This window comes from Aquarana catesbeiana, linkage group LG05 (assembly GCF_042186555.1).
Source record: "Aquarana catesbeiana isolate 2022-GZ linkage group LG05, ASM4218655v1, whole genome shotgun sequence".
NCBI lineage: Eukaryota > Metazoa > Chordata > Amphibia > Anura > Ranidae > Aquarana > Aquarana catesbeiana.
The window spans coordinates 7,600,543-7,627,256 of record NC_133328.1 but is presented as its reverse complement, the minus strand read 5'-3'; the positions used below and the strand labels follow the sequence as shown (position 1 = coordinate 7,627,256).

At 47.5% G+C, this 26,714-nt stretch overlaps 1 protein-coding gene across 1 annotated transcript in view; it reads right to left on the bottom strand.

The window, feature by feature from the left end:
- The window catches only part of ZC3H3 (zinc finger CCCH-type containing 3), a 282,488-nt gene that overhangs the window by 33,256 nt on the left and 222,518 nt on the right, over positions 1–26,714 (bottom strand). The window contains exons 7-8 of the mRNA XM_073632632.1: positions 18,852–19,024; positions 16,350–16,516 (exon numbers count right to left, since the gene is read on the bottom strand). Of these exons, the coding sequence (XP_073488733.1) occupies positions 16,350–16,516; positions 18,852–19,024 (340 nt within the window). The remainder of the gene's footprint in view (positions 1–16,349; positions 16,517–18,851; positions 19,025–26,714) is intronic.

Sequence of the window (26,714 nt, the reverse complement as noted above, 5' to 3'; positions counted from 1 at the left end):
AATTCTGACCAGCTTCCCTGTCCCTGCTGAAGAAAAGCATCCCCACCACATGATGCCACCACCGTGTTTCACGGTGGGGATGGTGTGTTCGGGGTGATGTGCCGTGTTAGTTTTCCGCCACACATAGTGTTTTGCTTTTAGGCCAAAAAGTTCAATGTTGGTCTCATTTGACCAGATCACCTTCTTCCACATGTTTGCTGTGTCCTCCACATGGCTTCTCACAAACTACAAACAGGACTTCTTATGACTTTCTTTCTCCAATGTCTTTCTTCTTGTCACTCTTCCATAAAGGGCAGATTTGTGGAGAACACGACTAATAGTTGTCCTGTGGACAGATTCTCCCACCTGAGCTGTGGATCTCTGCAGCTCCTTCAGAGTTACCATGGACCTCTCGGCTCTTCTCTGATGAACGCTCTCCTTGCCCGGCCGGTCAGTTTAGGTGGACGGCCATGTCTTGGTAGGTTTGCAGTTGTGCCATACTCTTTCCATTTTCCGATGATGGATTGAACAGAGCTCCGTGAGATGTTCAAAGCTTGGGAGATTTTTTTTATAACCTAACCCTGCTTTATACTTCTCCACAACTTTATCCCTGACCTGTCTGGTGTGTTCCTTGGCCTTCACAATGCTGTTTGTTCACTAAAGTTCTCTAACAAACCTCTGAGGGCTTCACAGAACAGCTGTATTTATACTGAGATTAAGTTACACACAGGTGGAATCTATTTACTAATTATATGACTTCTGAAGGCAATTGGTTCCACTAGATTTTAGTTAGGAGTATCAGAGTAAAGGGGGCTGAATACAAATGCCCCCCCACACTTTTCACATATTTATTTGCGAAAAATTTTATAAAACATTTATCATCTCCCTTCCACTTCACAATTATGAGCCACTTTGTGTTAGTTTATCACATAAAATCTCAATAAAATACATTTACGTTTTTGGTTGTAACATGACAAAATGTGGGAAATTTCAAAGGGTATGAATACTTTTTCAAAGCACTGAACATACAATCGCTATAATGATCGGTGAATACAGAATTGCATCTAGGAGTTCAGCTTTAAACATCATAGAGAAAAGCCACCTTCAGAGTGTTCAATAGGAAATGAATTGCATATATCGGAGCATTAAGGCCGGCACTTATTTACTTGTACAGTCAATGACCCCCCTCACCCTGCTAATAGGATTCTTCGGATCTGATGCAAATGAAACCCATTAGAGAGAATGACGCTGAGGAGAAGCTGAAGCCCCCGGAGCTCGGTGAGTATTGGGAAAACATTTACCTGCATTAACATGGCTAATTCTACATTACTAGTGCCTGCTCCGCACATCTACGGGGGAGGGGATGTGAACGAGGGAACCCTCCGTATCCTGCCAGTGTGACTTACATAGCAGGATTAAAGGGGAGCGCCAGCCTAATTCATTGGCAACATTATTATGACGTACACTCACCGGACACTTTATTAGGTGCACCTCGCTAGTAGCGGGTTGGACCCCTTTTTCCTTCATTCTTGGTGGTGGAGATACAACAAGGTGTTGGAAACGATCCTCAGAGATTTTGCTCCATAGTGACCTGATAACATCACACGGTTGCTGCAGATTTGTCGGCTGCACATCCATGATGCCGATCTCCCGTTCCACCACATCACCACACCACAACTCAAATAACCCCTTGTTACATCCAAGGTATGTAGAATACCATCTCTGAACACGCAACGCATCAAACCTTGAAGCAGATGGGCTACAGCAGAAGACCACACCGGGTGCCACTCCTGTCAGCTAATAACAGGAAACTGAGGGTACAATTGGCACAAGATCACCAAAATTGGACAATAGAAGATTGGAAAAACGTTGCCTGGTCTGATGAGTCTGGATTTCAGCTCCGACATTCAGATGGTGGGGTCAGAATTTGGCGCATGGATCCATCCTGCCTTGTATCACCGGTTCAGGCTGGTGGTGGGGGTGTAATGGTGTGGGGGATGGGATATCACCGGTTCAGGCTGGTGGTGGGGGTGTAATGGTGTGGGGGATGGGATATTAATGGTTCAGGCTGGTGGTGGGGGTGTAATGGTGTGGGGGATGGGGTATCACCGGTTCAGGCTGGTGGTGGGGGTGTAATGGTGTGGGGGATGGGGTATCACCGGTTCAGGCTGGTGGTGGGGTGTAATGGTGTGGGGGATGGGATATCACCGGTTCAGGCTGGTGGTGGGGGTGTAATGGTGGGGGATGGGATATCACCGGTTCAGGCTGGTGGTGGGGGTGTAATGGTGTGGGGGATGGGATATCACCGGTTCAGGCTGGTGGTGGGGGTGTAATGGTGTGGGGGATGGGATATCACCGGTTCAGGCTGGTGGTGGGGGTGTAATGGTGTGGGGGATGAGATATCACCGGTTCAGGCTGGTGGCGGGGGTGTAATGGTGTGGGGGATGGGATATCACCGGTTCAGGCTGGTGGTGGGGGTGTAATGGTGTGGGGGATGGGGTATCACCGGTTCAGGCTGGTGGTGGGGGTGTAATGGTGTGGGGGATGGGATATCACCGGTTCAGGCTGGTGGTGGGGGTGTAATGGTGTGGGGGATGAGATATCACCGGTTCAGGCTGGTGGTGGGGGTGTAATGGTGTGGGGGATGGGATATCACCGGTTCAGGCTGGTGGTGGGGGTGTAATGGTGTGGGGGATGGGGTATCACCGGTTCAGGTTGGTGGTGGGGGTGTAATGGTGTGGGGGATGGGATATCACCGGTTCAGGCTGGTGGTGGGGGTGTAATGGTGTGGGGGATGGGATATCACCGGTTCAGGCTGGTGGTGGGGGTGTAATGGTGTGGGGGATGGGGTATCACCGGTTCAGGCTGGTGGTGGGGGTGTAATGGTGTGGGGGATGGGATATCACCGGTTCAGGCTGGTGGTGGGGGTGTAATGATGTGGGGGATGAGGTATCACCAGTTCAGGCTGGTGGTGGAGGTGTAATGGTGTGGGGGATGGGATATCACCGGTTCAGGCTGGTGGTGGGGGTGTAATGGTGTGGGGGATGGGATATCACCGGTTCAGGCTGGTGGTGGGGGTGTAATGGTGTGGGGGATGGGGTATCACCGGTTAAGGCTGGTGGTGGGGGTGTAATGGTGTTGGGGATGGGGTATCACCGGTTAAGGCTGGTGGTGGGGGTGTAATGGTGTTGGGGATGGGGTATCACCGGTTAAGGCTGGTGGTGGGGGTGTAATGGTGTTGGGGATGGGGTATCACCGGTTAAGGCTGGTGGTGGGGGTGTAATGGTGTGGGGGATGGGCTATCACCGGTTCAGGCTGGTGGTGCGGGTGTAATGGTGTGGGGGATGGGATATCACCGGTTCAGGCTGGTGGTGGGGGTGTAATGGTGTGGGGGATGGGATATCACCGCTTCAGGCTGGTGGTGGGGGTGTAATGGTGTGGGGGATGGGGTATTACCGGGTCAGGATGGTGGTGGGGGTGTAATGGTGTGGGGGATGGGATATCACCGGTTCAGGCTGGTGGTGGGGGTGTAATGGTGTGGGGGATGGGATATCTCCGGTTCAGGCTGGTGGTGGGGGTGTAATGGTGTGGGGGATGGGGTATCACCGGTTCAGGCTGGTGGTGGAGGTGTAATGGTGTGGGGGATGGGATATCACCGGTTCAGGCTGGTGGTGGGGGTGTAATGGTGTGGGGGATGGGATATCACCGGTTCAGGCTGGTGGTGGGGGTGTAATGGTGTGGGGGATGGGGTATCACCGGTTCAGGCTGGTGGTGGGGGTGTAATGGTGTGGGGGATGGGGTATCACCGGTTCAGGCTGGTGGTGGGGGTGTAATGATGTGGGGGATGGGGTATCACCAGTTCAGGCTGGTGGTGGAGGTGTAATGGTGTGGGGGATGGGATATCACCGGTTCAGGCTGGTGGTGGGGGTGTAATGGTGTGGGGGATGGGATATCACCAGTTCAGGCTGGTGGTGGGGGTGTAATGGTGTGGGGGATGGGGTATCACCGGTTCAGGCTGGTGGTGGGGGTGTAATGGTGTGGGGGATGGGATATCACCGGTTCAGGCTGGTGGTGGGGGTGTAATGGTGTGGGGGATGGGACATCACCGGTTCAGGCTGGTGGTGGGGGTGTAATGGTGTGGGGGATGGGGTATCACCGGTTCAGGCTGGTGGTGGAGGTGTAATGGTGTGGGGGATGGGGTATGACCGGGTCAGGATGGTGGTGGGGGTGTAATGGTGTGGGGGATGGGATATCACTGGTTCAGGCTGGTGGTGGGGGTGTAATGGTGTGGGGGATGGGGTATCACCGGTTCAGGCTGGTGGTGAGGGTGTAATGGTGTGGGGGATGGGGTATCACCGGTTCAGGCTGGTGGTGGGGGTGTAATGGTGTGGGGGATGGGGTATCACCGGTTCAGGCTGGTGGTGGGGGTGTAATGATGTGTGGGATGGGATATCACCGGTTCAGGCTGGTGGTGGGGGTGTAATGGTGTGGGGGATGGGATATCACCGGTTCAGGCTGGTGGTGGGGGTGTAATGGTGTGGGGGATGGGGTATCACCGGTTCAGGCTGGTGGTGGAGGTGTAATGGTGTGGGGGATGGGATATCACCGGTTCAGGCTGGTGGTGGGGGTGTAATGGTGTGGGGGATGGGGTATCACCGGTTCAGGCTGGTGGTGGGGGTGTAATGGTGTGGGGGATGGGGTATCACCGGTTCAGGCTGGTGGTGGGGGTGTAATGGTGTTGGGGATGGGGTATCACCGGTTCAGGCTGGTGGTGGGGGTGTAATGGTGTGGGGGATGGGATATCACCGGTTCAGGCTGGTGGTGGGGGTGTAATGGTGTGGGGGATGGGGTATCACCGGTTCAGGCTGGTGGTGGGGGTGTAATGGTGTGGGGGATGGGGTATCACCGGTTCAGGCTGGTGGTGGGGGTGTAATGGTGTGGGGGATGGGGTATTACCGGTTCAGGATGGTGGTGGGGGTGTAATGGTGTGGGGGATGGGGTATCACCGGTTAAGGCTGGTGGTGGGGGTGTAATGGTGTGGGGGATATTTTCTTGGCACACTTTGGACCCCTTAGTACCAATTGAACATGGTTTAATCACCACGGCCTACCTGAGTATTGTTGCTGACCATGTCCATCCCTTTATGACTACAGTGTCCCCATCTTCTGATGGCTCCTTATAGCAGGATAATGCTCCATGTCACAAAGCTCCAATCATCTCACCACTGGACAATGAGGTCACAAAGCTCCAATGGCCTCCACACTCACCACATTAATGCAACAGATCACCTTTGGGATGTGGTGGAATGGGAGGTTGGCATCATGGATGTGCAGGTGACAAATCTGCAGCAACTGAACCAATAAAGGGTCTGGAGGATCGTAGTTATGAGGAAAGGTTGTGAGCTCTGAACTTGTTCTCTCTGGAGAAGAGACGCTTGAGAGGGGATATGATTTCAATGTACAAATACCGGACTGGTGACCCCACAATAGAGATAAAACTTTTTCACGGAAGGGAGTTTAACAAGACACGTGGCCACTCACCAAAATTGGAAGAAAAGAGGTTTAACCTTAAACTACGTAGAGGGTTCTTTACTGTAAGAGCGGCACGGATGTGGAATTCCCTTCCACAGGCGGTGGTCTCAGCGGGGAGCATTGATAGTTTAAAAAAACTATTAGATAAGCACCTGAATGACAGCAACATACAGGGATATACAATGTAATACTGACACATAATCACCCATATCGGTTGGACTTGATGGACTCGTGTCTTTTTTCAACCTCACTTACTATGTAACTACGTGATGTTATCATGTCACTATGGAGCAAAATCTCTGAGGGACGTTTCCAACACCTTGTTGTATCTATGCCACCAAGAATGAAGGCAAAAGGGGGTCCAACCCGCTACTAGCAAGATGTACCTTAAAGTGGCCGGCGAGTATATACGCTCCTTATAAATATATCTAAGCAATAAGCCTAACCTTTTGTTGTGAAGCCGCGCCTTTATAGTATTTTTTTTATGGCTGCTTTTTCTCAACTTCCGGCAATCTCCCTTTGCTAAGTGCCCCCCTATCCTGTGCCAATCGGATTGGGCGCCTGCATGTGCACACTCCCAGGTATAGGACTTGTAAAGGAAATTTGTAGGTTCTGTATATAACTGTATTCTATTTTATAATAGAACTAATAATGTTTTCAGTACATATATTTGCATTCTTTCGAGTCCTGATTAGAATTGGCCTGCCTATGTTACGCCCCTTGTTACTATAAACCTACAATTGTAATATTAATGTGATACCTTCGTAATCATGTGTATAAAAACCTTCATAATAAAGCAGAACAGTTATTTGGAAAGATGCGGAGTGTATCTTTTGTGTCTGTTCCCTACTGCAGTAGTTATTATTCATTTAGAACCATTAATCAATATGAGGATAGGAGTTGCCTATCTACAAATTTCCATGTCAGACTGCATCCTAGCATTCCAAATGATGCCTGCGCCCGCACCCACAAGCCTCCCCGACATTAGACATCGCAGCCCCACCTCTGCACCACCTCCCTGCAGATCATTACATGCAGAAGCTCCATCTTCACTACAACAGAAGCCCCGCCTCTGCACCACCTCCCTGCAGATCATCACATACAGAAGCTCTATCTTCACTACAACAGAAGCCCCGCCCACTTAGCGCCTCCTGTGCAGTGACTGACAGTTGTGGTTGTATTGGAAGCACAGACGAGGCGGGGGGAATGGGCGTGCCTGGGAGGCGGAGCACAAAGTTTGATTTCTTCAGCTATGTATCCGCTCTCAGGGTCAGCTTGTTTATAAGTGTATGGGGATCACATGTGGGCTGCCACAAAGGCTCCTGGGACATGTAGTCCTGAAAGCAGGGTGGTGTAGTACTCAGGATCACAAATTGTGTGAGTTCTGAAAAATAAATATCAATGAGGGTGCAGATTAAGCAGTACAGGATATATGGTGTTTAGAAGTTTATTAGCTAGAATAACTGTAAAAAGATGAGGCTTTATGTTAAATATGCAAAAAAAAATAAAAAATCAGGACGGGGGCAAATACTTTTTCACAGCACTGGACAACCAATAAGAGCCTGACACTGGATTGCTCACAGAACGAGAAACAGTGCAGTACAATCACCGTGCAAGATCACTGAAAACATGTATTTTCTAAAGGCAGAGACCATGGAGAATAAAATAGCAGTCATTCCAAGGGAAAGACACATGTTGTGAGTGATATTGATGCTGCCGCCCCGATTGAGATACAATATGGTAAGGTTCCCCCGGTGGGGTTTTTCTGCAGCAGGGCTAGTAGATTAAAGAAATAAATTGTTAAAAAAAAGGGTTCTTTATTGAAAAGTTGTCATCTTAACATGAACACATTGCCATTAAAATATGAGCTCTGGTCAGGGGGATATATTGCCATTCAAAAGTACACAAAAAAAGGAAACACAAAATTATACACAGCATTATGTATCGAATGTCTGTTGTATAGTGGATCACAACGCGTTTCGACCTGAATAGTCAATTTCTTCCTCAGGGGGTTTGGTTTGCAATAAAGGGTATAAATGGAAAATCTTCTAACCAGAGTTCCTCTAAAATCGGTTGGATGATCCCAAGTGTTCTTTGGCCACTCGTATTCCAAAGGGGGATACCGCATCACCTAATATGTCTTTACAAGGAGTCACACTGAAGAATACCCACTGAGGGAGCAGAGGGGTGGGAGGTCCCCCACCTTAGAACCAAAATTTGGTGAAAGTAACTATTGAAGACGTGCCTGCGACATGTATACAGTAGTCAGTGGCTATTTTTAGCTCTGATCGCTGTATAAATGTCACTGGTCGCAAAAAAGTGTTCGATGTGTCCACCGCAGTGTCGCAGTCCCTCTAAAAAATCACTGTTCACCACCATAACTAGTAAAAAAATAAAATAAAAATATAAAATGCCATAAATCTATCCCCTATTTTGTAGATAACTTTTGCGCAAGCCAATCAATATAAGCTTATTGTGATTTTTTTTTTTTACCAAAAATATGTAGAAGAATACATATCGGCCTAAACTTATGAAGAAATTTGTTTTTTTTTACATTTTTTGGGGATATTTATTATAGCAAAAAGTAAAAAATAGTTTTTTTTTTCAAAATTGTCGCTTTTTTGTTTATAGCGCAAAAAAAAAAAAAAGGCAGAGGTGATCAAACCAACCAAAAGAAAGCTCTACTTGTGGGAAAAAAAGGACATCAATTTTGTTTGGATACAACGTCGTACGACCGCACAATTGTCAGTTAAAGCGAAGCAGTGCCGAATCTCAAAAAATGGCCTGGTCATTAAAGGGGGCAAATCCTTTCCAGTCCTAAGTGGTTAATCAGAACCCATGAAACGACGACGGACTTCGGTACCCAATATTTTCCAAAGGTGACACTTTAAATGCCTCTACAGGTCATCAGTTTAGAGTGAACCATAAATAATGGGACTAGGATTACTGCTCTCATCCCCGAGGATGTGCGGCGATACATTATGACATGTCAGGTATTTAATCACTTCCCGTCCAGCCTATAGTAGAATGATGGCCGGGCGGTGGTTCAGTTATCCTGACTGGGCGTCATATGACGTCCAGCAAAATATTTGCCAGCACGCGCCCCAGTCTGACACACCGCTACACCGATCGCAGTAAAGAGCCTCTAATGGAGGCTCTTTACCATGTGATCAGCTGTGTCCAATCACGGCTGATCACAGTGTAAACTGAAAGAGCCGTTGATCGGCTTTTTCTCACTCGTGTCTGACAGACGCAGGTAGAGAAGAACCGATCAGTGGCTCTCCTGACAGGGGGGGGGGGGTCTGCGCTGATTGTTTATCAGTGCAGCCCCCCCGCGGATGCCCACACTGGACCACTAGGAATGCCACCAGGACCACCAGGGCCCCCACCACACATGGATGACCAGGTATACCCCCCATGACTAGGGATGCCACACAGTGCCCTAAAAGATGCCAATCAGTGCCCAAAAATGGTGCCAGTCAGTGCCCACTACGAATGTCTGCCAGATGTCTCCTCATCAGTGATGCCCAGCAGTGCCACCCATCAGTGCCCACCTATCAGTGCCCATCAGTGTCACCTATCAGTGCCACTCATAAGTACCCATCAGTGCAGCCTATAAGTGCCCATCAGTGCCACTCATAAGTACCCATCAGTGCAGCCTATCAGTGCCCATTATTAGTGCCACCTCATTGGTGCTACCTCACCAGTGCCCATCATTGCAGTCTTATCAGTGCCCGTCAGTGAAAGAGAAAATGTACTTATTTACAAACTTTTATAATAGCAACAAAGAAAAACTTAAAAAAAAAATTTTTTTATACACATAACGAGTTGTCGTTAGGAGCTCCTTCTTACATTGACAGGACTAATCTGTGTACCACATGAGCACCTACTGGAGCCAGTCTGTGGGGGGGGGGGGCAGAATTATGGTTGTTTGGTAGGGGATCAAATACTTATTTTACTCACTGAACTGCAACTCAATTTATAACATTTGTATCGTGTGTTTCTTCTGGAATTTTAGTTGATATTAATGTCTCTATCATTTAAAATACACCTATGATAAAAAATGATAGGTTTTCGAGCCCTTCTGTTTCTGCCCATTGATGGATTTGTATAGACAGCAGTGGCTTTGAATTGGTGAATACCACAGGAACTCAGAACCTGGATACCACGTCCACTGCTGTATGTGTATGCTGGATCGCCACGGACCTCCTCCTAAGCACTGAATAGTGATGATACGGGGCATATAGCGGGCCTGGATGTTCTCAAGGTAGGCACCTAGCATACAGTCACAGGTGCCCCACAGGTTTCCCAAGACACCTTTAGACCCCCCTCCTCACGTGTTATCTTCACTGACCTGTTTAGAGTCTTGTATGGATGGAAGTGGCATGGCGGGCATGCGTGTTTTTAGAAGGACAATGTTGTCATTTTAAACCTATTGATTTATTGTAACCTTTATTGTTTTTTTTTGTTGTTTTTTGTTTTTTATGGTTGAACTGGATGGACTTGTGTCTTTTTTCAACCTGACTAACTATGTAACCTTTTTGCCATCTTTTGTGAATGTTTACCAATTGTTTGTGTGTATTTTTCAATAAAGCGTATCACTCCGCTGTGTGTTCCCACCTCTCTTCTTGAGGGTACGGACCCATATTTTTGAGAAGATCTTTCCTCACCCTCTGCCCGTTTTGAATCCTTTATTGGTCCCTATTGGTGAACTCCATCCTCACTTTGGATGAGTCGGAACTCCTACCATTGACCTACCCAGTTGACACTCTGGCCCAAAGGTCCATGTCCTTCCCTTTATCCCCTTTCTTGATGATAAAAATGATAGACCCTTCATTTCTTTGTATGTGGGCAAACTTACAAAATCTGCAGGGGATCAAATATTTATCCCCCCCCCCCCCTGTAGGTGAGTAGATGAGGTTCCAGTTTTTGCCTGTGTATTTTATTGATCATGTATTCCCACCACTGTTCATTTATTGCCCATGTATTGTGAAGACTGACCACCGAATACCCATATATTACCACTAATGCTTCTTACCCACACAATTACCCATTTGTGGCCCGTGTATTGCCACTATTGCTCCCCATGTATTGTTATGTCTGCCTTTATATTATCATCATTTGGTGGCACTGTGTTTGCCCACCTAATGCCAAAATGCCCATGAATGATGTTGTATTGCGCATGCGCTGCCAGCGTGAATCCCATGTATTAAATGAAATATACAAAAGTGTAGCGCTGAGAAAGACAGGTGTGTAAAAATAAATGGTGATAAAGTGCTGTAAACACAAACCAATAGACAAAACAACAATATTTATGACATATAAAAGTCCAATCACTGAGTGAAGAAGTGTGAGAAAACTTCATAGGGCATATGTCCGATGAGAAGACTGTTGTTAATTCCTCAATAACAAGTGATGAAATGGTGCAAACAAAAAAGTAGCTGTAAAGCCCATTCAAAACCGGATATGGATTTGTCTGATGGAAAATTGTAGATAAATAGCGTATATACTCGAGTATAAGCCGAGTTTTTCAGCACATTTTTTTGTGCTGAAAATGCCCCCCTCGGCTTATACTCGAGTCAAGCACTTTTCTGCAGCAGAGACATTTCCCAAAACGACTTTGGGGTCCCATATCTCGGGGCCACTTGGTGCTAGGAACCCAGTGGAACTAGCACTACAACATATCCAAAGCTGGGGTTCCTAGCACCAAGTGGCCCCGAGATACTGGGCCCCAAACTAGGTACGGAAAATGCCATTCTCTGCTGCAGAAAAGTGCTTGACATTTTCCCAACGACTTTGGGGCTCCGTATCTCAGGGCCACTTGGTGAGAGGAACCCCAGCTTTGGGTATGTTGTAGTGCTAGTTCCACTGGGTTTGCACACCAAAATGGGGTTCCTAGCACTAAGTGGCCCCGAGATATGGGGCCCCAAAGTCGGTCAACTGTGTCCACCTGCAGCAATGTCATTTCGGGACCCTTTGGGTCAAGAAACCCCAAATTTTGGCTGCAGCTAGGGGGTATCTAGGAACCCTTAACTACTGAGTTTGAAGTTCGGGGGACCTATGGCTGCAAATGGGCACAGTGAGGCTGCAGATGGGCACAGTGAGGCTGCAAATGGGCATTGACGACCCTCTTTTCCACTTCCAGTAGCTGCGCATTTCTCACCCTAGGCTTATACTCGAGTCAATAATTTTTTCCCAGTTTTTTTTGTGGTAAAATTAGGTGCCTTGGCTTATATTCGGGTCAGCTTATACTCGAGTATATACGGTACTTCTTACCAGACAAGGTGCACCTGTCGTACAACAGTGGGTCAAACAGGCTTGTATTGGCCAAGGGCCAGATGGGCATCGAAGGAACCAACTTTGATGTAGATAGAACCTTTAGAGAAATCGATCTGAATCCAGACGTTCGATCAGTCAACAGGAGTGAATCCCGGTGTGGCACTACCAGATATCCAGAGCTCAAAGGGATCCTCCATGTAGTTATTCATTGGATCTCAAGTGTGAACACCAGAACCAGCGACAAAATGGTACTTTATCGCATTGGAACCATAATGTGAAAAAAGAAAAAAGGCTCCATATGGTGCAGGTCATAAAATAAAGATGTTTAATCTTGTTAAAAATATACAAACATCTGTTGCAGATGACCGCTAAAATGTGATCACAGACAAAGCAAAAAAGTAAAAGCAATGCGGGGAACGAGACTGACGCGTTTCGGCCTAATGGCCTTCAACTGGGGCAGTGTGAATCCCATGTATTGCCGCAATTTTCTGTGTCCCCCCCCACCACCTCCCTTCATGTGTGTAAATGTGCTGCGGGGGCTTCGGGTCATTTTCAGGTTTCCATCACAAGGTGCTGTGATGTTTTTCAGGAAGCTATGTAATGCATCCTTGCTGGCTCCTCCCACCAGCCATGATCTGCCGGAACTGCATAGAGAAGCACAGAGCCTCCTACTGACTTTATGCATGTTCCATAATGACGACGCTGGACAGGGAGTGGGTGGAGCCACTAAAGATGGCGACTGAAGTTCTTCCTCTTGAAGCACCCTTATGCAAGTAGTGGGCTGACTCTTGGGAGGAGTTATGCAAATATCAAAATGCCTTGATGGGTGGATGTCAGTCTGGAGGTATGGGTGTTCCTAGGCAGGTTGTATTTGCATATGGATTGCCCTAGGTAATGCTGAGCCTTCACGATTGAAAGAACTGAAATCCAATGAATGAAAGGGGGTGGGGCCAGGGACAGTCAGGCCGGGATGAGTGTCCCTGGCACGCCTATTTGATAATGCTGGACGTCCTCCAACCAGGAAATAAGGCGGAGCTCTATCAGATTTGCTGCAGGGTTCTAATGTACATTGTAAGAAGCTCATAGTGTGCAGTGAAATCAGAGTAAGCCATTTCAGTCCAGATTCCCAGGTACACCCATTGCTAGCACCCAACTTTGTTTGCAGTTCTACTTTAACCTAATTCTCATTCTGCAACAGGATTTCCAGGTTAAAAAGTTTGACTTGTCGTGACATTAAAACTTATGGCTACTTTCATGGCCTGACTGGCGCCAATCACGCCAGTCTAGGGAAATGCGTGGGGGGGCGGGTTGGGGCACACGTGGGACCCTGCCCCAGCTGTCTGTTGGTAGTAAGACGCTCCGACATTAAAAGAATGAGAGCAGCCACATTCCCGCAGAGATCCCGGCGATTTAGGAGTCCCAGATCGAGACGCTGTGCCAGGCGGATAAGTGGAGCGAAGCTGACCTTCCTCGGAGCCTTGGGGGGGGGGGGGGGGGCACTTTTCTGGGAAGCTCGGAGGCTCTCGCTGAATTCCACCGCGCTGCCACCTCAATTATTTATAAGACAGACATATGGCGAACAAGACGAGAGCCGCGCGCTCCCAGCGCAGGAGCCGACGGTCCGCTCTCTCGAGGTGAAGTCAAACTTAGAGGTGAACTCCAAAGAAATCTCAAACTGTGTCTTATTTCTTATTTATGGGTCTATGAGGGGTGAGAGCCGAGGCCTCCGATTCCTTCATAAAGTAAAGGACATATTCTATGTGATATGGAAAGGAGCGTCTGTCACTGGGAAGAGCGCCATAAGGGCCCCGCTCACCTCCACCTCCCCTATGGAGGCTTTGATTAACCCCTTCCCCACCAGCGATACACAGGAGGTGCACCTTATTCCATGCTGCCACATAGATGCGCCCCTGTTTTCTACGGAGAGCGCGCTTAATCGGCCCACCCCCAGCACTGTGACCCTGCTGTTATTGACAGCCCCCGATGTCCACAATAGCTCCTCAGGCATTAAAGTGGAACTAAAGGCACCTCCCTCTCTAACAGTCCAGGTTCCTCACCGGCGTCTGCATCTTCTTCCCCAGTGCCAGTCTTCGGCATCTCCTTCAGCATCTCCATTGGAACTAAATGCACCTCCTCTCTAACAGTCCAAGTTCCTCACCAGCGTCGGCAACTTCTTCCCCAGTGCCGGTCTTCGGCATCTCCATTGGCTTGATTGAGATGATGTACCTCCTAGGCAGAAGTCCGTCATCCCAGCACACAGGGACCATGCCGACAATGTAAGCTGAGCTGTGCATGTGCAGTCTGTACTAAAAAAAAAAAAACCTTTAAACAGTCACCCCCCCCAGCACTGTGACCGCGCTGTCACCGGTAGGTCCTGGTCACAGAGTCAGGAGCTGGTAGGACTGGCTACCCAGTCACATGATCACAGTGACAGCCAATCCATGTGATCAGGAAGCCCAGAGACACCTCAGACTTAAACTTTTTCCTGCCTTCCTTCTGGCAGCTCTTTAACAGGGTCTTCCTGATCACGCGATCACCGCGATTGGCTGTCACAGTGGTCACATGATTAGGAATCCATCTCTCCGACTGGGAGCTGTCTTTGACAGTTTGGTTACTGTGATGGGATCTCATTCTCAGCACAGAAACCTCGGCCGCCATATGTAGGGTGTGTGAGTGTCGGGGTGCACCCTGCTTGCCGTCGCACATACACATTCCATGCACTCCGAATGGAAACAAACATCTACAGGAGTTGCTTCGCTGTCTAAATATAAACTATAAAGGTGTACATGAACCCCAACAATGAACTTATTTGCTCCCTTTAAGGTTTATGAAAGTGGTTTAACATTTTTTACCTTAATGCATTCTTTGCATTAAAATGTAAATGATCGCTTTGTAAAACAATCCATTCAGTTTAACCCCTTCATGCCGGCGCTATAGCCAAATGACACCTACAGCGGGGGGCTTACTTTGCTGGGACGTCCTCCTGTGATCGTCGTGCGCTCTGTGATCGCCAAGTCCTTAGGACTCTGCTGATCACAGATCTGGGTAAGGGGTCAATCACAGCAGCCCTTTACCATGTGATCAGCTGCGTCCAATATCACAGATGTAAACAAAAGCCGGATACCAGCCTTTCTTTCGATAAAGTGTCCTGATTATCAGCGCAGTCCCAACAGTGCCCATCAGTGCTGCCAATCAGTGCTGCCTATCAGTGCTGCCTATCAGTGCTGCCTATCAGTGCCAATCAGTGCTGCCTATCAGTGCCAATCAGTGTTGCCTATCAGTGCCTCCTCTTTAGTATCACCTACCAGTGACCATCAGTGTTGCCTATCACTGCCACCTATCAGTGTCTCCTCATCAGCGCCGCCTATCAGAGCCCATCAGCGCCGCCTATCAGAGCCCATCAGCGCCGCCTATCAGAGCCCACCAGCGCCGCCTATCAGAGCCCACCAGCGCCGCCTATCAGAGCCCACCAGCGCCGCCTATCAGAGCCCACCAGCGCCGCCTATCAGAGCCCACCAGCGCCGCCTATCAGAGCCCACCAGCGCCGCCTATCAGAGCCCACCAGCGCCGCCTATCAGAGCCCACCAGCGCCGCCTATCAGAGCCCACCAGCGCCGTCTATCAGAGCCCACCAGCGCCGTCTATCAGAGCCCACCAGCGCCGTCTATCAGAGCACATCAGCGCCGCCTATCAGAGCACATCAGCGCCGCCTATCAGAGCCCACCAGCGCCGCCTATCAGAGCACATCAGCGCCGCCTATCAGAGCACATCAGCGCCGCCTATCAGTGCCGCCTATCAGTGCCTAACAGTGCAGCCTTATCAGCACCCATCAGTGAAGGAGAAAAATTACCAGTTTGCAAAATTTTATAACAAACTATGAAATTTTTTTTTTTTCAAAATTTTCGCACTTTTTTCATTTGTTTAGCAGAAAATAAAAAACCCAGCGGTGATTAAATAAAACCAAAAGTGAGCTCTATTTGTGTGAAAAAATGATAAAAATTTCATTTGGGTACAGTGCTGCACCGCGCAATTGTCATTCAAAGTGCGACAGCGCTAAAAGCTGAACATTTACCTGGGCAGGAAGGGTGGTGGGGGGATGCCCAGTAGACAAATGGTTAAAATAAAAATGAAAGGTAAAATATTTTTGTATAGATATAAAAAAAAAAATTATAAATAAGTTTTTCCCTTTTTTTATTGAGTGATCACATTCCCTCTGTTCTCAGCTGCATAAGAGCCTGGGGTGGGGGACAGTAGTACACTGGTCTTCCTAGTAAATGGCTGTGCAGAGGGGGAGCGTCAGGACAAGTCTGATCATTGGAGGAGAGCAGGCTGAGTTCCCAGCATAGCATAGAGAACTCCCCACGCTGTGCTCTCAAGTCTAGTGTGGACAGTTTTTGATAGGAAAGCAGAGGGACTGGCAGGAACACCAGGGATTTCACATAAAGGAAGCAATACAAAGAGAACAGGAGACTTTTTCATAAAGTATATGGTACATCAGTTAATGTTGGGAAAGGAGGATTATAGATAACAGTAGAGTTGTATAGTTCGGAGAGGCCGTTACCTGTGTCCTCGGCGGGTTTCCTCCTTCCAGAAGGGGGCGTAGATTCACTGCTATGGGAAGAGCTCAGGGAGATGAAGGAAGGACAACTGATCAGCCCTCTGCAGTCATCAGAATGCCCATCATCACAGGAAGAAACATGACCAGGACCCTCCGCTGATCGTTGGTCTCTGCAGGAAATAAACACAGACATTGGGGAAGATACATTAGTATTACTTTGCAGGCTTCCAACACATGGGTGGCTCTCTTTATTGCCAAGTTCATCAAACCACGGAGATGCCTTTTAGACATTTAGAAAACATTTTCAAAGCCCTTTACAGAATAAATAAAATCTTATAAGGCGTGCCGATAAACCAGTGATGGCCAACTTACCTAATATAGGGGCCTCAAGTGCAGCCCTGATGTCACCAAAAGGCCACACAGAACATTCAGTTAATGTAATGCTACAGAAAACTATCATAGACTGGAGACAGGCTACAGGAGACGGTCAGAGACTGCAGACCTACTACAGGAGACAGTCAGAGACTACAGACCTACTACAGGAGACGGTCAGAGACTACAGACCTACTACAGGAGACGTTCAGAGACTGCAGACATACTACAGGAGATGGTCAGAGACTGCAGACATACTACAGGAGATGGTCAGAGACTGCAGACATGCTACAGGAGATGGTCAGAGACTGCAGACATACTACAGGAGATGGTCAGAGACTGCAGACATGCTACAGGAGACGGTCAGAGACTACAGACCTACTACAGGAGACGGTCAGAGACTACAGACCTACTACAGGAGACGGTCAGAGACTACGGACATTCCCTATATAGGACACATAACCTAGGCATATACTTTAGGCAAACTAAACCCCACTTCCCATCCTGATCATGTCACTCCTTCAAAAAACCCACAGCAGCCACCAGTCAAATGATCTCAGGTAAAGGGGAGCATCAGATAATAAGGAGCTCTTGACTGGCCAGCTCTGGCCAAACTAATGCCTTTTAAACTAAAGACGCGATCCAATGGCAAATGATCATGTGAGTGGTAGCAGGGGGAGCACAGAATAGAACCCCCCCCCCCCCCCCCCTCATTTAGTACTTTAAGTTTCTCAGGATGTGGCAGATTACTTTGGCTAGAGGTTTCATTTAGGATAGTGAACTGTTACCTTCCAGAGAACAACAGATGGTGAGACATCCGACACATAGCAGTACACTACTGGGACCTGCCTCAGTCTTCTGTGAGTGGACCCCATGTTCTCTGGAAGCAGCCTTAGTCTTCTCTGGGACCTGACCCAAGTTTTCTCTGGGAACGGCCTTAGCTTTCTTTGGGAATGACCTCAGTCTTCTCTGGGAACAGCCCCAACTTTTCTCTGGGAAAGGCCTCAGTCTTCTCTTACATAGTTAGTCTGGCTGAAAAAAGACACAAGTCCATCTAGTTCAACCAGTCTTCTCAGACACCTTCCTTAGCCTTCTCGGAACACCTTCCTCAGCCTTCTCGGACACCTTACAAAGCCTTCTCGGACACCTTACACAGCCTTCTCGGACACCTTACACAGCCTTCTCGGACACCTTACACAGCCTTCTCGGACACCTTACACAGCCTTCTCGGACACCTTACACAGCCTTCTCGGACACCTTACACAGCCTTCTCGGACACCTTACACAGCCTTCTCGGACACCTTACACAGCCTTCTCGGACACCTTACACAGCCTTCTCGGACACCTTACACAGTCTTCTCAGACACCTTCCTTAGCCTTCTCGGAACACCTTCCTCAGCCTTCTCGGAACACCTTCCTCAGCCTTCTCGGAACACCTTCCTCAGCCTTCTCGGAACACCTTCCTCAGCCTTCTCGGAACACCTTCCTCAGCCTTCTCGGAACACCTTCCTCAGCCTTCTCGGAACACCTTCCACAGCCTTCTCGGACACCTTACACAGCCTTCTCGGACACCTTACACAGCCTTCTCGGACACCTTACACAGCCTTCTCGGACACCTTACACAGCCTTCTCGGACACCTTACACAGCCTTCTCGGACACCTTACACAGCCTTCTCGGACACCTTACACAGCCTTCTCGGACACCTTCCACAGCTTTCTCAGACACCTTCCTCAGCCTGCTCGGAACACCTTCCTCCACCTTCTCGGAACGCCTTCCTCCTTCTTCTCGGAACGCCTTCCTCCGTCTTCTCGGAACGCCTTCCTCCACCTTCTCGGAACGCCTTCCTCCACCTTCTCGGAACGCCCTCCTCCTTCCTCTCGGAACGCCTTCCTCTCGGAACGCCTTCCTCTGTCTTCTCGGAACGCCTTCCTCAGTCTTCTCGGAACGCTTTCCTCAGTCTTCTCGGACACCTGCCTCAGTCATGTTCTCTTTTCTTTATAGAAAGCCAATGAACAGCTGACACTAGAGGTCTCTTACACAAAGGTCTCCAAATGATTTGATCATCATCACCCTACATTTCACAATGAATGCCTAGATTTGATGGGTGGGGGTCATCAGTTTTCTTTTCTTACCCAGAATCCTCCTTTGATTTCCGCCTTTGCTTAGAACTTAGCGGCGGGTGTTCTGGTGTTTGGCTTTCTGCTCGCCTCTTCTTTTGGCGGTGCTGCAATTTGCACTTGGTTCCATCCGGACAGGTGCCATTCCGGGCGTAGTGCGGGCACAGCAACGTGTGCTTCTTCTTACACTGCGGGGAAACAGACATGATTACTGCAAATAGGGGAAATCATCATGCAGGATGAGAACAAAGGGCACACTCCACTCACTTTTGATGTCTGATAAATACCTCCTAAAACATCTTCTAAGATACAATGAATTCAGCTCTACAGTCCAACATTGCCTAGAACATAGGCAATCATTTACTTTTTGAAATTCTCACTAGCTCCTCACTTATAGAGCTCAGTAGCTCAAGCTGAAATGTACACAGATGCATGTGTCAGGACAGTGACTCATCCCCCTCTAGAGCTATTACTCCTCCCACTCCAGGTCCGTGGCCCCTCCTCTTCCTTTGTACAGTTCTATCAGAGAGTTCACTCGATTTCACTAAATTGCCAGAATGGTAATAACTTTAGCAAACCCATAGTGCTATTCTTTATGTGTGGAACCTCCTCCAAATGGTGGAGTTCAGGTGTCTCCAGTTAATGGTACAGTTAATACTACATTATACAAAGACATTGTAGACAATTGTACTCTTGTGGTAATATTTGGGGAAGACCCTTTTCTGTCCCACCATGACTGTGCCATGTGTACAAAGCCAGCTCCATAAAGACTTGGTGTGACCCAGTTTGGTGTGGAAGAACTCGAGTATCCTGTACAGAACCCTGACCTCAACCCTACTGAACACTATTGGCATGAACTGGATTGTGAGCCAAGTCTTCTCATCCAACATCAGTACCTGACCTCATAAATGGGCACAAATTCCCATAGACACCCTTCAAAATCTTGTGGAAAGTCTTCTCAGAAGAGTGGAGGGTGTTATAGACACAAAGGGGGAACAACTCCATAATCATTTTCATTGTTCCAGAATAGAGTGTCCAGCAAGCTCGAATGGAAGTAATGCTCAGGTGTCCACAAACCTTTACACACACAGTGTATATTATATGGGAAAATTCAAACTATTGTGAATAAGTGCAGGCTTAAAGAGTCTGTCCGAAGGCATGCAGAGCAAGGAACTGAGAACAGGGGGTAGTGGGAATCCTCATAATGGGCACAGCAGGCGTTTAAACTCAAGAACTCAGCACAAGGGTGATGAGGAACCCTTGTAATGGGCACAGCAAGTGTGCGGATCTAGGAACTCAGCACAGGGATGGTGGGAACCCCTCATAATGGGCACAGACGGTCTACAGACCTCGGAACTCAGCACAGGGATGGTGGGAACCCCTCATAATGGGCACAGCGGGTGTACAGACCTGGGAACTCAGCACAGGGATGATGGAAACCCCTCATAATAGGCACAGCAGGTCTGCAGAGTCAGGAACTCAGCACAGGGATGGTGGGAACTCCTCATAATGTACACATCAGGTGTACACACCTGGGAACTCAGCACAGGGATGGTGGGAACCCCACATAATGGGCACAGCGGGTGTACAGACCCGGGAACTCAGCACAGGGATGGTGGGAACCCCTCATAATGTACACATCAGGTGTACACACCTGGGAACTCAGCACAGGGATGGTGGGAACCCCTCATAATGGGCACAGCAGGTCTGCAGAACCAGGAACTCAGCACAGAGATCTCTCTAATAGAGTCCCCCAAAAATACAAGAAACTGTCTGGTAGTTTAATTCTCTAGTATACTTTCTGTCATACCGTATTTGCGCAGTGGTCTTACAAGCGCACTTTTTTTTAGAAAAAATACACTTTTTTTAAATTAAAAAATAAGACAACAGTAAAGTTAGCCCTTTTTTTTATATTGTGAAAGATGATGTTATGCCAAGTAAATTGATACCCAACATGTCACACTTTAAAACTGCTCGTGGAATGGCGACAAACTTTTACCCTTAAAAATCTCCACAGGCGATATTTAAAAATTTCTACAGGTTATCAGTTTTGAGTTACAGAGGGAGTCTAGGGCTAGAATTATTGCTCTCGCGCTAACGATCGCGGCGATACCTCACGTGTGGTTTGAACATCGTTTTCATATGCGGGCGCTACTCACTTATGCGTACGCTTCTGCACACAAACTCGTCGGGACGGAGAACTTAAAAAAATTTTTTTTTTCTTATTTTACTTTTAGTTTTTTATTTTGACACAGTTTTTTTTTTTTTTTTTTTAATTTTTGGGTCACATTTATTCCTATTACAAGGAATGTAAACATCCCTTATAATAGAAAAAAGCATGACAGGTCCTCTTAAATATGAGATCTGGGGGGTCAAAACGACATCACATCTCACATTTACACTAAAATGTAAAAAAAAAAAATAAAAATAAATAAATACATTTCTACTTTAGGAGCTATGGGCGGAAGTGACGTTTGACGTCGCTTCCACCCTCCCAAGCCATGGAGCTGAGTGGGGGCCATCTTCCCCTCAGTCGGCAGCCTAGCATCCACGGGAGAGGACGAGATCGTTTCTGCCGCTACCGGCGGGTCCGGAGACGACCAGAGCGCAGCGGTAAAAGTGATCTTGCGGCGAATCTGCCACGGAGACCATGTTGATCCTAAAGAGAAATGCACGGCGTTCCCGAAAATGCCGGGGTTATGGCAACTAGCTGCTGCCATAACCCCGGTATTTAGCGTCAAAGTACCGACGTACGGGTACGCCGATTTGCGTGACATAGTTAATGAGTGAAATAAGTATTTGACCCCTTCGCAAAACATGACTTAGTACTTGGTGGAGAAACCCTTGTTGGCGATCACAGAGGTCAGACGTTTCTTGTAGTTGGCCACCAGGTTTGCACACATCTCAGGAGGGACATTGTCCCACTCCTCTTTATAGATCCTCTCAAAGTCATTAAGGTTTCCAGGCTGACGTTTGGTAACTCGAACCTTCAGCTCCCTCCACATATTTTCTATGGGATTAGGGTCTGGAGACTGGCTAGGCCACTCCAGGACCTTAATGTGCTTCTTCTTGAGCCAGCTGGAATACCCATCAACGACCCATTTTCAATGCTCTGGCTGAGGGAAGGAGGTTCTCACCCAAGAATTGACGGTACATGGCCCCGTCCATCGACCTTTTGATGCAATGAAGTTGTCCTGTCCCCTTAGCAGAAAAACACCCGCAATGCATAATGTTTCCAACTCAATGTTTGATGGTGTTCTTGGGGTCATAGGCAGCATTCCTTCTCCTCCTCCAAACACTGAGTTGAGTTGATGCCAAAGAGCTCGATTTTGTTCTCATCTGACCCCCATCACTTTCCCCCAGTTCTCTTCTGAATCATTCAGATGTTCATTAGTAATCTTCAGATGGACCTGTACATGTGATTTCTTGAGCAGGAGGACCTTGCGGGGGCTGCAGGATTTCAGTCCTTCACGGTGTAGTGTGTTACCAATTGTTTTCTTGGTGACTATGGTCCCAGCTGCCTTGAGATCATTGACAAGATTCTCCCGTGTAGTTCTGGGCTGATTCCTCACCGTTCTCATGATAATTGAAACTCCACGAGTTGAGATCTTGTATGGAGCCCCAGACCAAGGGAGATCGACAGTTATTTTGTGTTTCTTCCATTTGCAAATAATCTCACTGACAGTTGTCTCCTTCTCACCAAGCTGCTTGGCGATGGTCTTGTAGCCCATTCCAGCCTTGTGTAGATCTACAATCTTGTCCCCGACATCCTTGGACAGCTCTTTGGTCTTGGTCATGGTGGAGAGATTGGAATCTGATTACTTCTGTGGACAGGTGTCTTTTATACAGGTAACAAGCTGAGATTAGGAGGACTCCCTTTTAAGAGAGTGCTCCTAATCTCAGCTCGTTACCTGTATAGAAGACACCTGGGAGCCAGAAATCTTGCTGATTGATAGGGGGATCAAATACTTATTTCACTCACTAAAATGCAAATCAATGTATAACTTTTGTGAAATGTGTTTTTCTGGATATTTTTGTTGTTATTCTGTCTCTCACTGTTAAAATAAACCGACCATTAAAATTAGAGACTGATCGTTTCTTTGTCAGTGGGGCAAACGTATAAAATCAGCAGAGGGGATCAAATACTTTTTTCCCCCTCACTGTAGCTGTTGCACTGGAGTGCCAGCTTTCTCTATATATCCTTTAAAGGGGTTGTAACCCCTAGTGTTTTTTCACCTGCCCCCCCCCCCCCATTTCACTTACCTGAGCCCCTTTATCTCCTCGGCGGGGACGCGTTCTCCCTCTCTCCACGGGGTCTCAGCTCTTGATTGGATAGATTGATAGCAGCGCAGCCATTGGCTCCCGCTGCTGTCAATCAAATCCAATGACGTGGGTGCCGGGGGGGGGCGGGGCCGAGTCCAGCATTCGTGTCTATGGACGCAAAAGGCTGGACTCGGGAGCGCGCCCGCAAGGTAACCCCCCCCCTTGGGAGAGTACTTCTCCTGGGGGGTTATCTGATGCGGAGAGGAGCCCCAAGAGCCGCCGAGGGACCCCAGAAGAGGAGGATCAGGGCCACTCTGTGCAAAACGAGCTGCACAGCGGAGGTAAGTACGACATGTTTGTTAGTTTTAAAAAAATAAAAAACGATCCTTTACAATCACTGTTTGGGATGGAGTGATGCTTCAAACAACCACAATACCCCAAAGCAGAAAAACAAGAGCAAAGACTTGCAACAGCCCCTTCATGTTTGGAAAGTATGAAAAGGCTTCATGACGACGGGGTTAATAATCCGGGGAGAACTTGAATTTGCCAAACTCTGGGTGTCCCTGTAATATTAGCCTCCACCATATGGAGGAGGAGGAGGAGGAGGAGGAGGAGGAGGAGGAGGAGGACAACCAGCAATAAATAAATAAATAAATAAATCTCATCCCCGAAGCTCCGGCGGTGCTGAAACCATGTCAAATGTGATTGATTACTTTTTAATTATTTAATTAGTGTAAGACATCTATCAGCTTAGTGAGGGGATGCTCCGGCCAAAAATGCCGGGAAGAAACTCCTGGCAGATGTCTTCATTATTAGCGTAGCGACTCCTCAGCCAAATACTCTCATGTATACAAATCAGGCCCTTCCAGAGGAGAACGAACACACAGGGGGGCCCCGAGGGCTACAGAGACCCCCCCCCCCATGGCAGTGAACAGAGTAAATATTGGGGACCTCAATTGTGGCCCCTGACATCTCCAAAGGGCCACACATTACATACAGTATAGTGTCAGAGCCGGTGGATATACTACAGCAGGGGGTCTCCAAACTTTCTAAACAAAGGGCCTTCAGACTTTAGGGGGGGGGGGGGGGGGGGGTCTGTGGCCATCAGGAGTAGAAAATGTCTCAGCATCAGTTAGAGTAAGCAATGTCCCATCTTGGTGTCAGAGGATTCGTGGCCCTGCCCCATCGTTGGTGTCATTAATAGGAATTGTGCCCCATAGTTGGTGCCATTAGGCCAATTATTAGTGTCATGGGTAGGCATTGCGCTCCTTCGTTGATGTCACTGATAGGTATTGGGGACCCATCATTGGTATCATTGTGCCCCATTGTTGATGTCATTGGTATTAATTGTGCCCCATCATTAATGTAATGTAAATGAGACGAGGCCTAATGTCTCTTTATACAGCAAGCGCTTTAGGGGGAATGAATTTATCTAAAACCAATTGTTACTAACCAAACTGAATGGCAACAGCTGCTGCCTTAAACAATCTTATCCTTGGTGAAAGGTATCAATGATCAACACAGAAAAGTCCAATGGACTCGAGCAGCGCTTATAAATATAATTGATGCATGAATAATGAGTAATCTATATAATATTCATACATTAAGATCCATAAATCAATTAAAGTCCATAAGATCAAATATAATCAATATAATTCACACATTCATTGATAAAAAAACGAGAAAAGTTATTTTGGAAATGAAACTCCTTTTAGAAGGGAACAGTCTTCCACAGCATTGTTCTCAGAGAAAGCGTCTGTCACCAGAAGGAACAAAGTCCAGACATCATACGTGCTCGAGACTGAAAACAGGTTCTACCTACTGCCCTCAATGGATACTTCCACGGGGATCAGAGCTGTCTTTCCCTGAGTTAGCTGATGGGTCTACGTCCTGTGGCTCCACCCTGGCGAGTTTCGTCACTCATGACATCATCTGATGTCATGCGTAGGAGACGCAGTAGAACCTGTTTTCAGTCTGCTTTTATGTGAACACTGCTTATTATTTGCACATTCTTGTAAGTGTACATCTGGAGGGGGGCTTCTTCCCCTCTTCTGTTTGTGTTTTTTTACAATAACATTTGATATAAACGAGATTACGCTATGTCCGATCCTTCTCTTTCCTATGCAATCGAATGACCCGAGTTACGTTCCATTTTCGGATAAGGGAAGGAGGATACCGGTTTGGATTTCTACCGTTTTGGTTAACATACACGCTGAGACCAAGTTTTTGTCTGGTAAGAGTTTTACTAAGAGGGGGTTTTTCTTGCACACCCCCCCCCCCTTCTCTTCACTCGAGCACGTATGATGTCTGGACTTTGTTCTTTCTGGTGACAGACGCTTTCTCTGAGAACGATGCTGTGGAAGACTGTTCCCTTCTAAAAGGAGTTTCATTTCCAAAACAACTTTTCTCATTTTTTTTATCAATGAATGTGTGAATTATATTGATTATATTTGATCTTATGGACTTTAATTGATTTATGGATCTTAATGTATGAATATTATATAGATTACTCATTATTCATGCATCAATTATATTTATAAGCGCTGCTCGAGTCCATTGGACTTTTCTGTGTGTGCCTCATCATTGGTGTCACTTAGAGGAATTGTGCCCCATCATTGGTGTCACTTAGAGGAATTGTGCCCCATCATTGGTGTCACTTAGAGGAATTGTGCCCCATCATTGGTGTCACTTAGAGGAATTGTGCCCCATCATTGGTGTCACTTAGAGGAATTGTGCCCCATCATTGGTGTCACTTAGAGGAATTGTGCCCCATCATTGGTGTCACTTAGAGGAATTGTGCCCCATCATTGGTGTCACTTAGAGGAATTGTGCCCCATCATTGGTGTCACTTAGAAGAATTGTGCCCCATCGTTGATGTCATTGGTAGGAATCCTGCCCCCTTCGTTGGTGTCAATGAATGAACTAGTGCTCCAAGGGCCGGATAAAAGCAAGCAAAGAGCCACATCCGGCCCCTGGGCCACAGTTGGGAGACCACTGGACTAAAGGAAAGAATTAATTTTCCTCTTAAAGTAGAACTATAGCCAACATTTTTTTTTTTTTTCATCTTGGATAGAGTAAAGAAGGATTATAACCCCTGTGACGCCATCTGTGTCCCATTGTTTAAATATCTCTTCACTTCCTGTCCCATAGCCAAACAGGAAGTGAGAGGAAATTCCTTCAAAATAAGGGGATTCCCTAGGGTCCTCCCCTCCAACCCCCACCCCCCCCGGTCACCAGAACTAGTGTCCCCGTTGGAAGATTTCCTCTCTTTTACTTTTCAGGGGACAACCCAACCCAAATTTGGGATTTTTTTTTTTTTTTACTTTCACTTTCAATGATAAAGGTAAACAGGACAAATAGAGAGGGCAAAATGTCTCCAATGGGGGGGCACAGACAGCAATAAAAACTGACAGGGGGTCTAATCCCTCTAAACTCTATCCAAAACTAAAAAAAAAAAAAAAAGAAGTTTTGCCTTTCGGTATACTTTAAAGTGGTTGTATAATTTAATTTAATTAAAAAAAAAAATAACAAACATGTCATACTTACCTCCACTGTGCGGTTCCTTTTGCACAGAGTGGCCCCGATCCTCCTCTTCTGGGGTTCCACGGCGGCTGT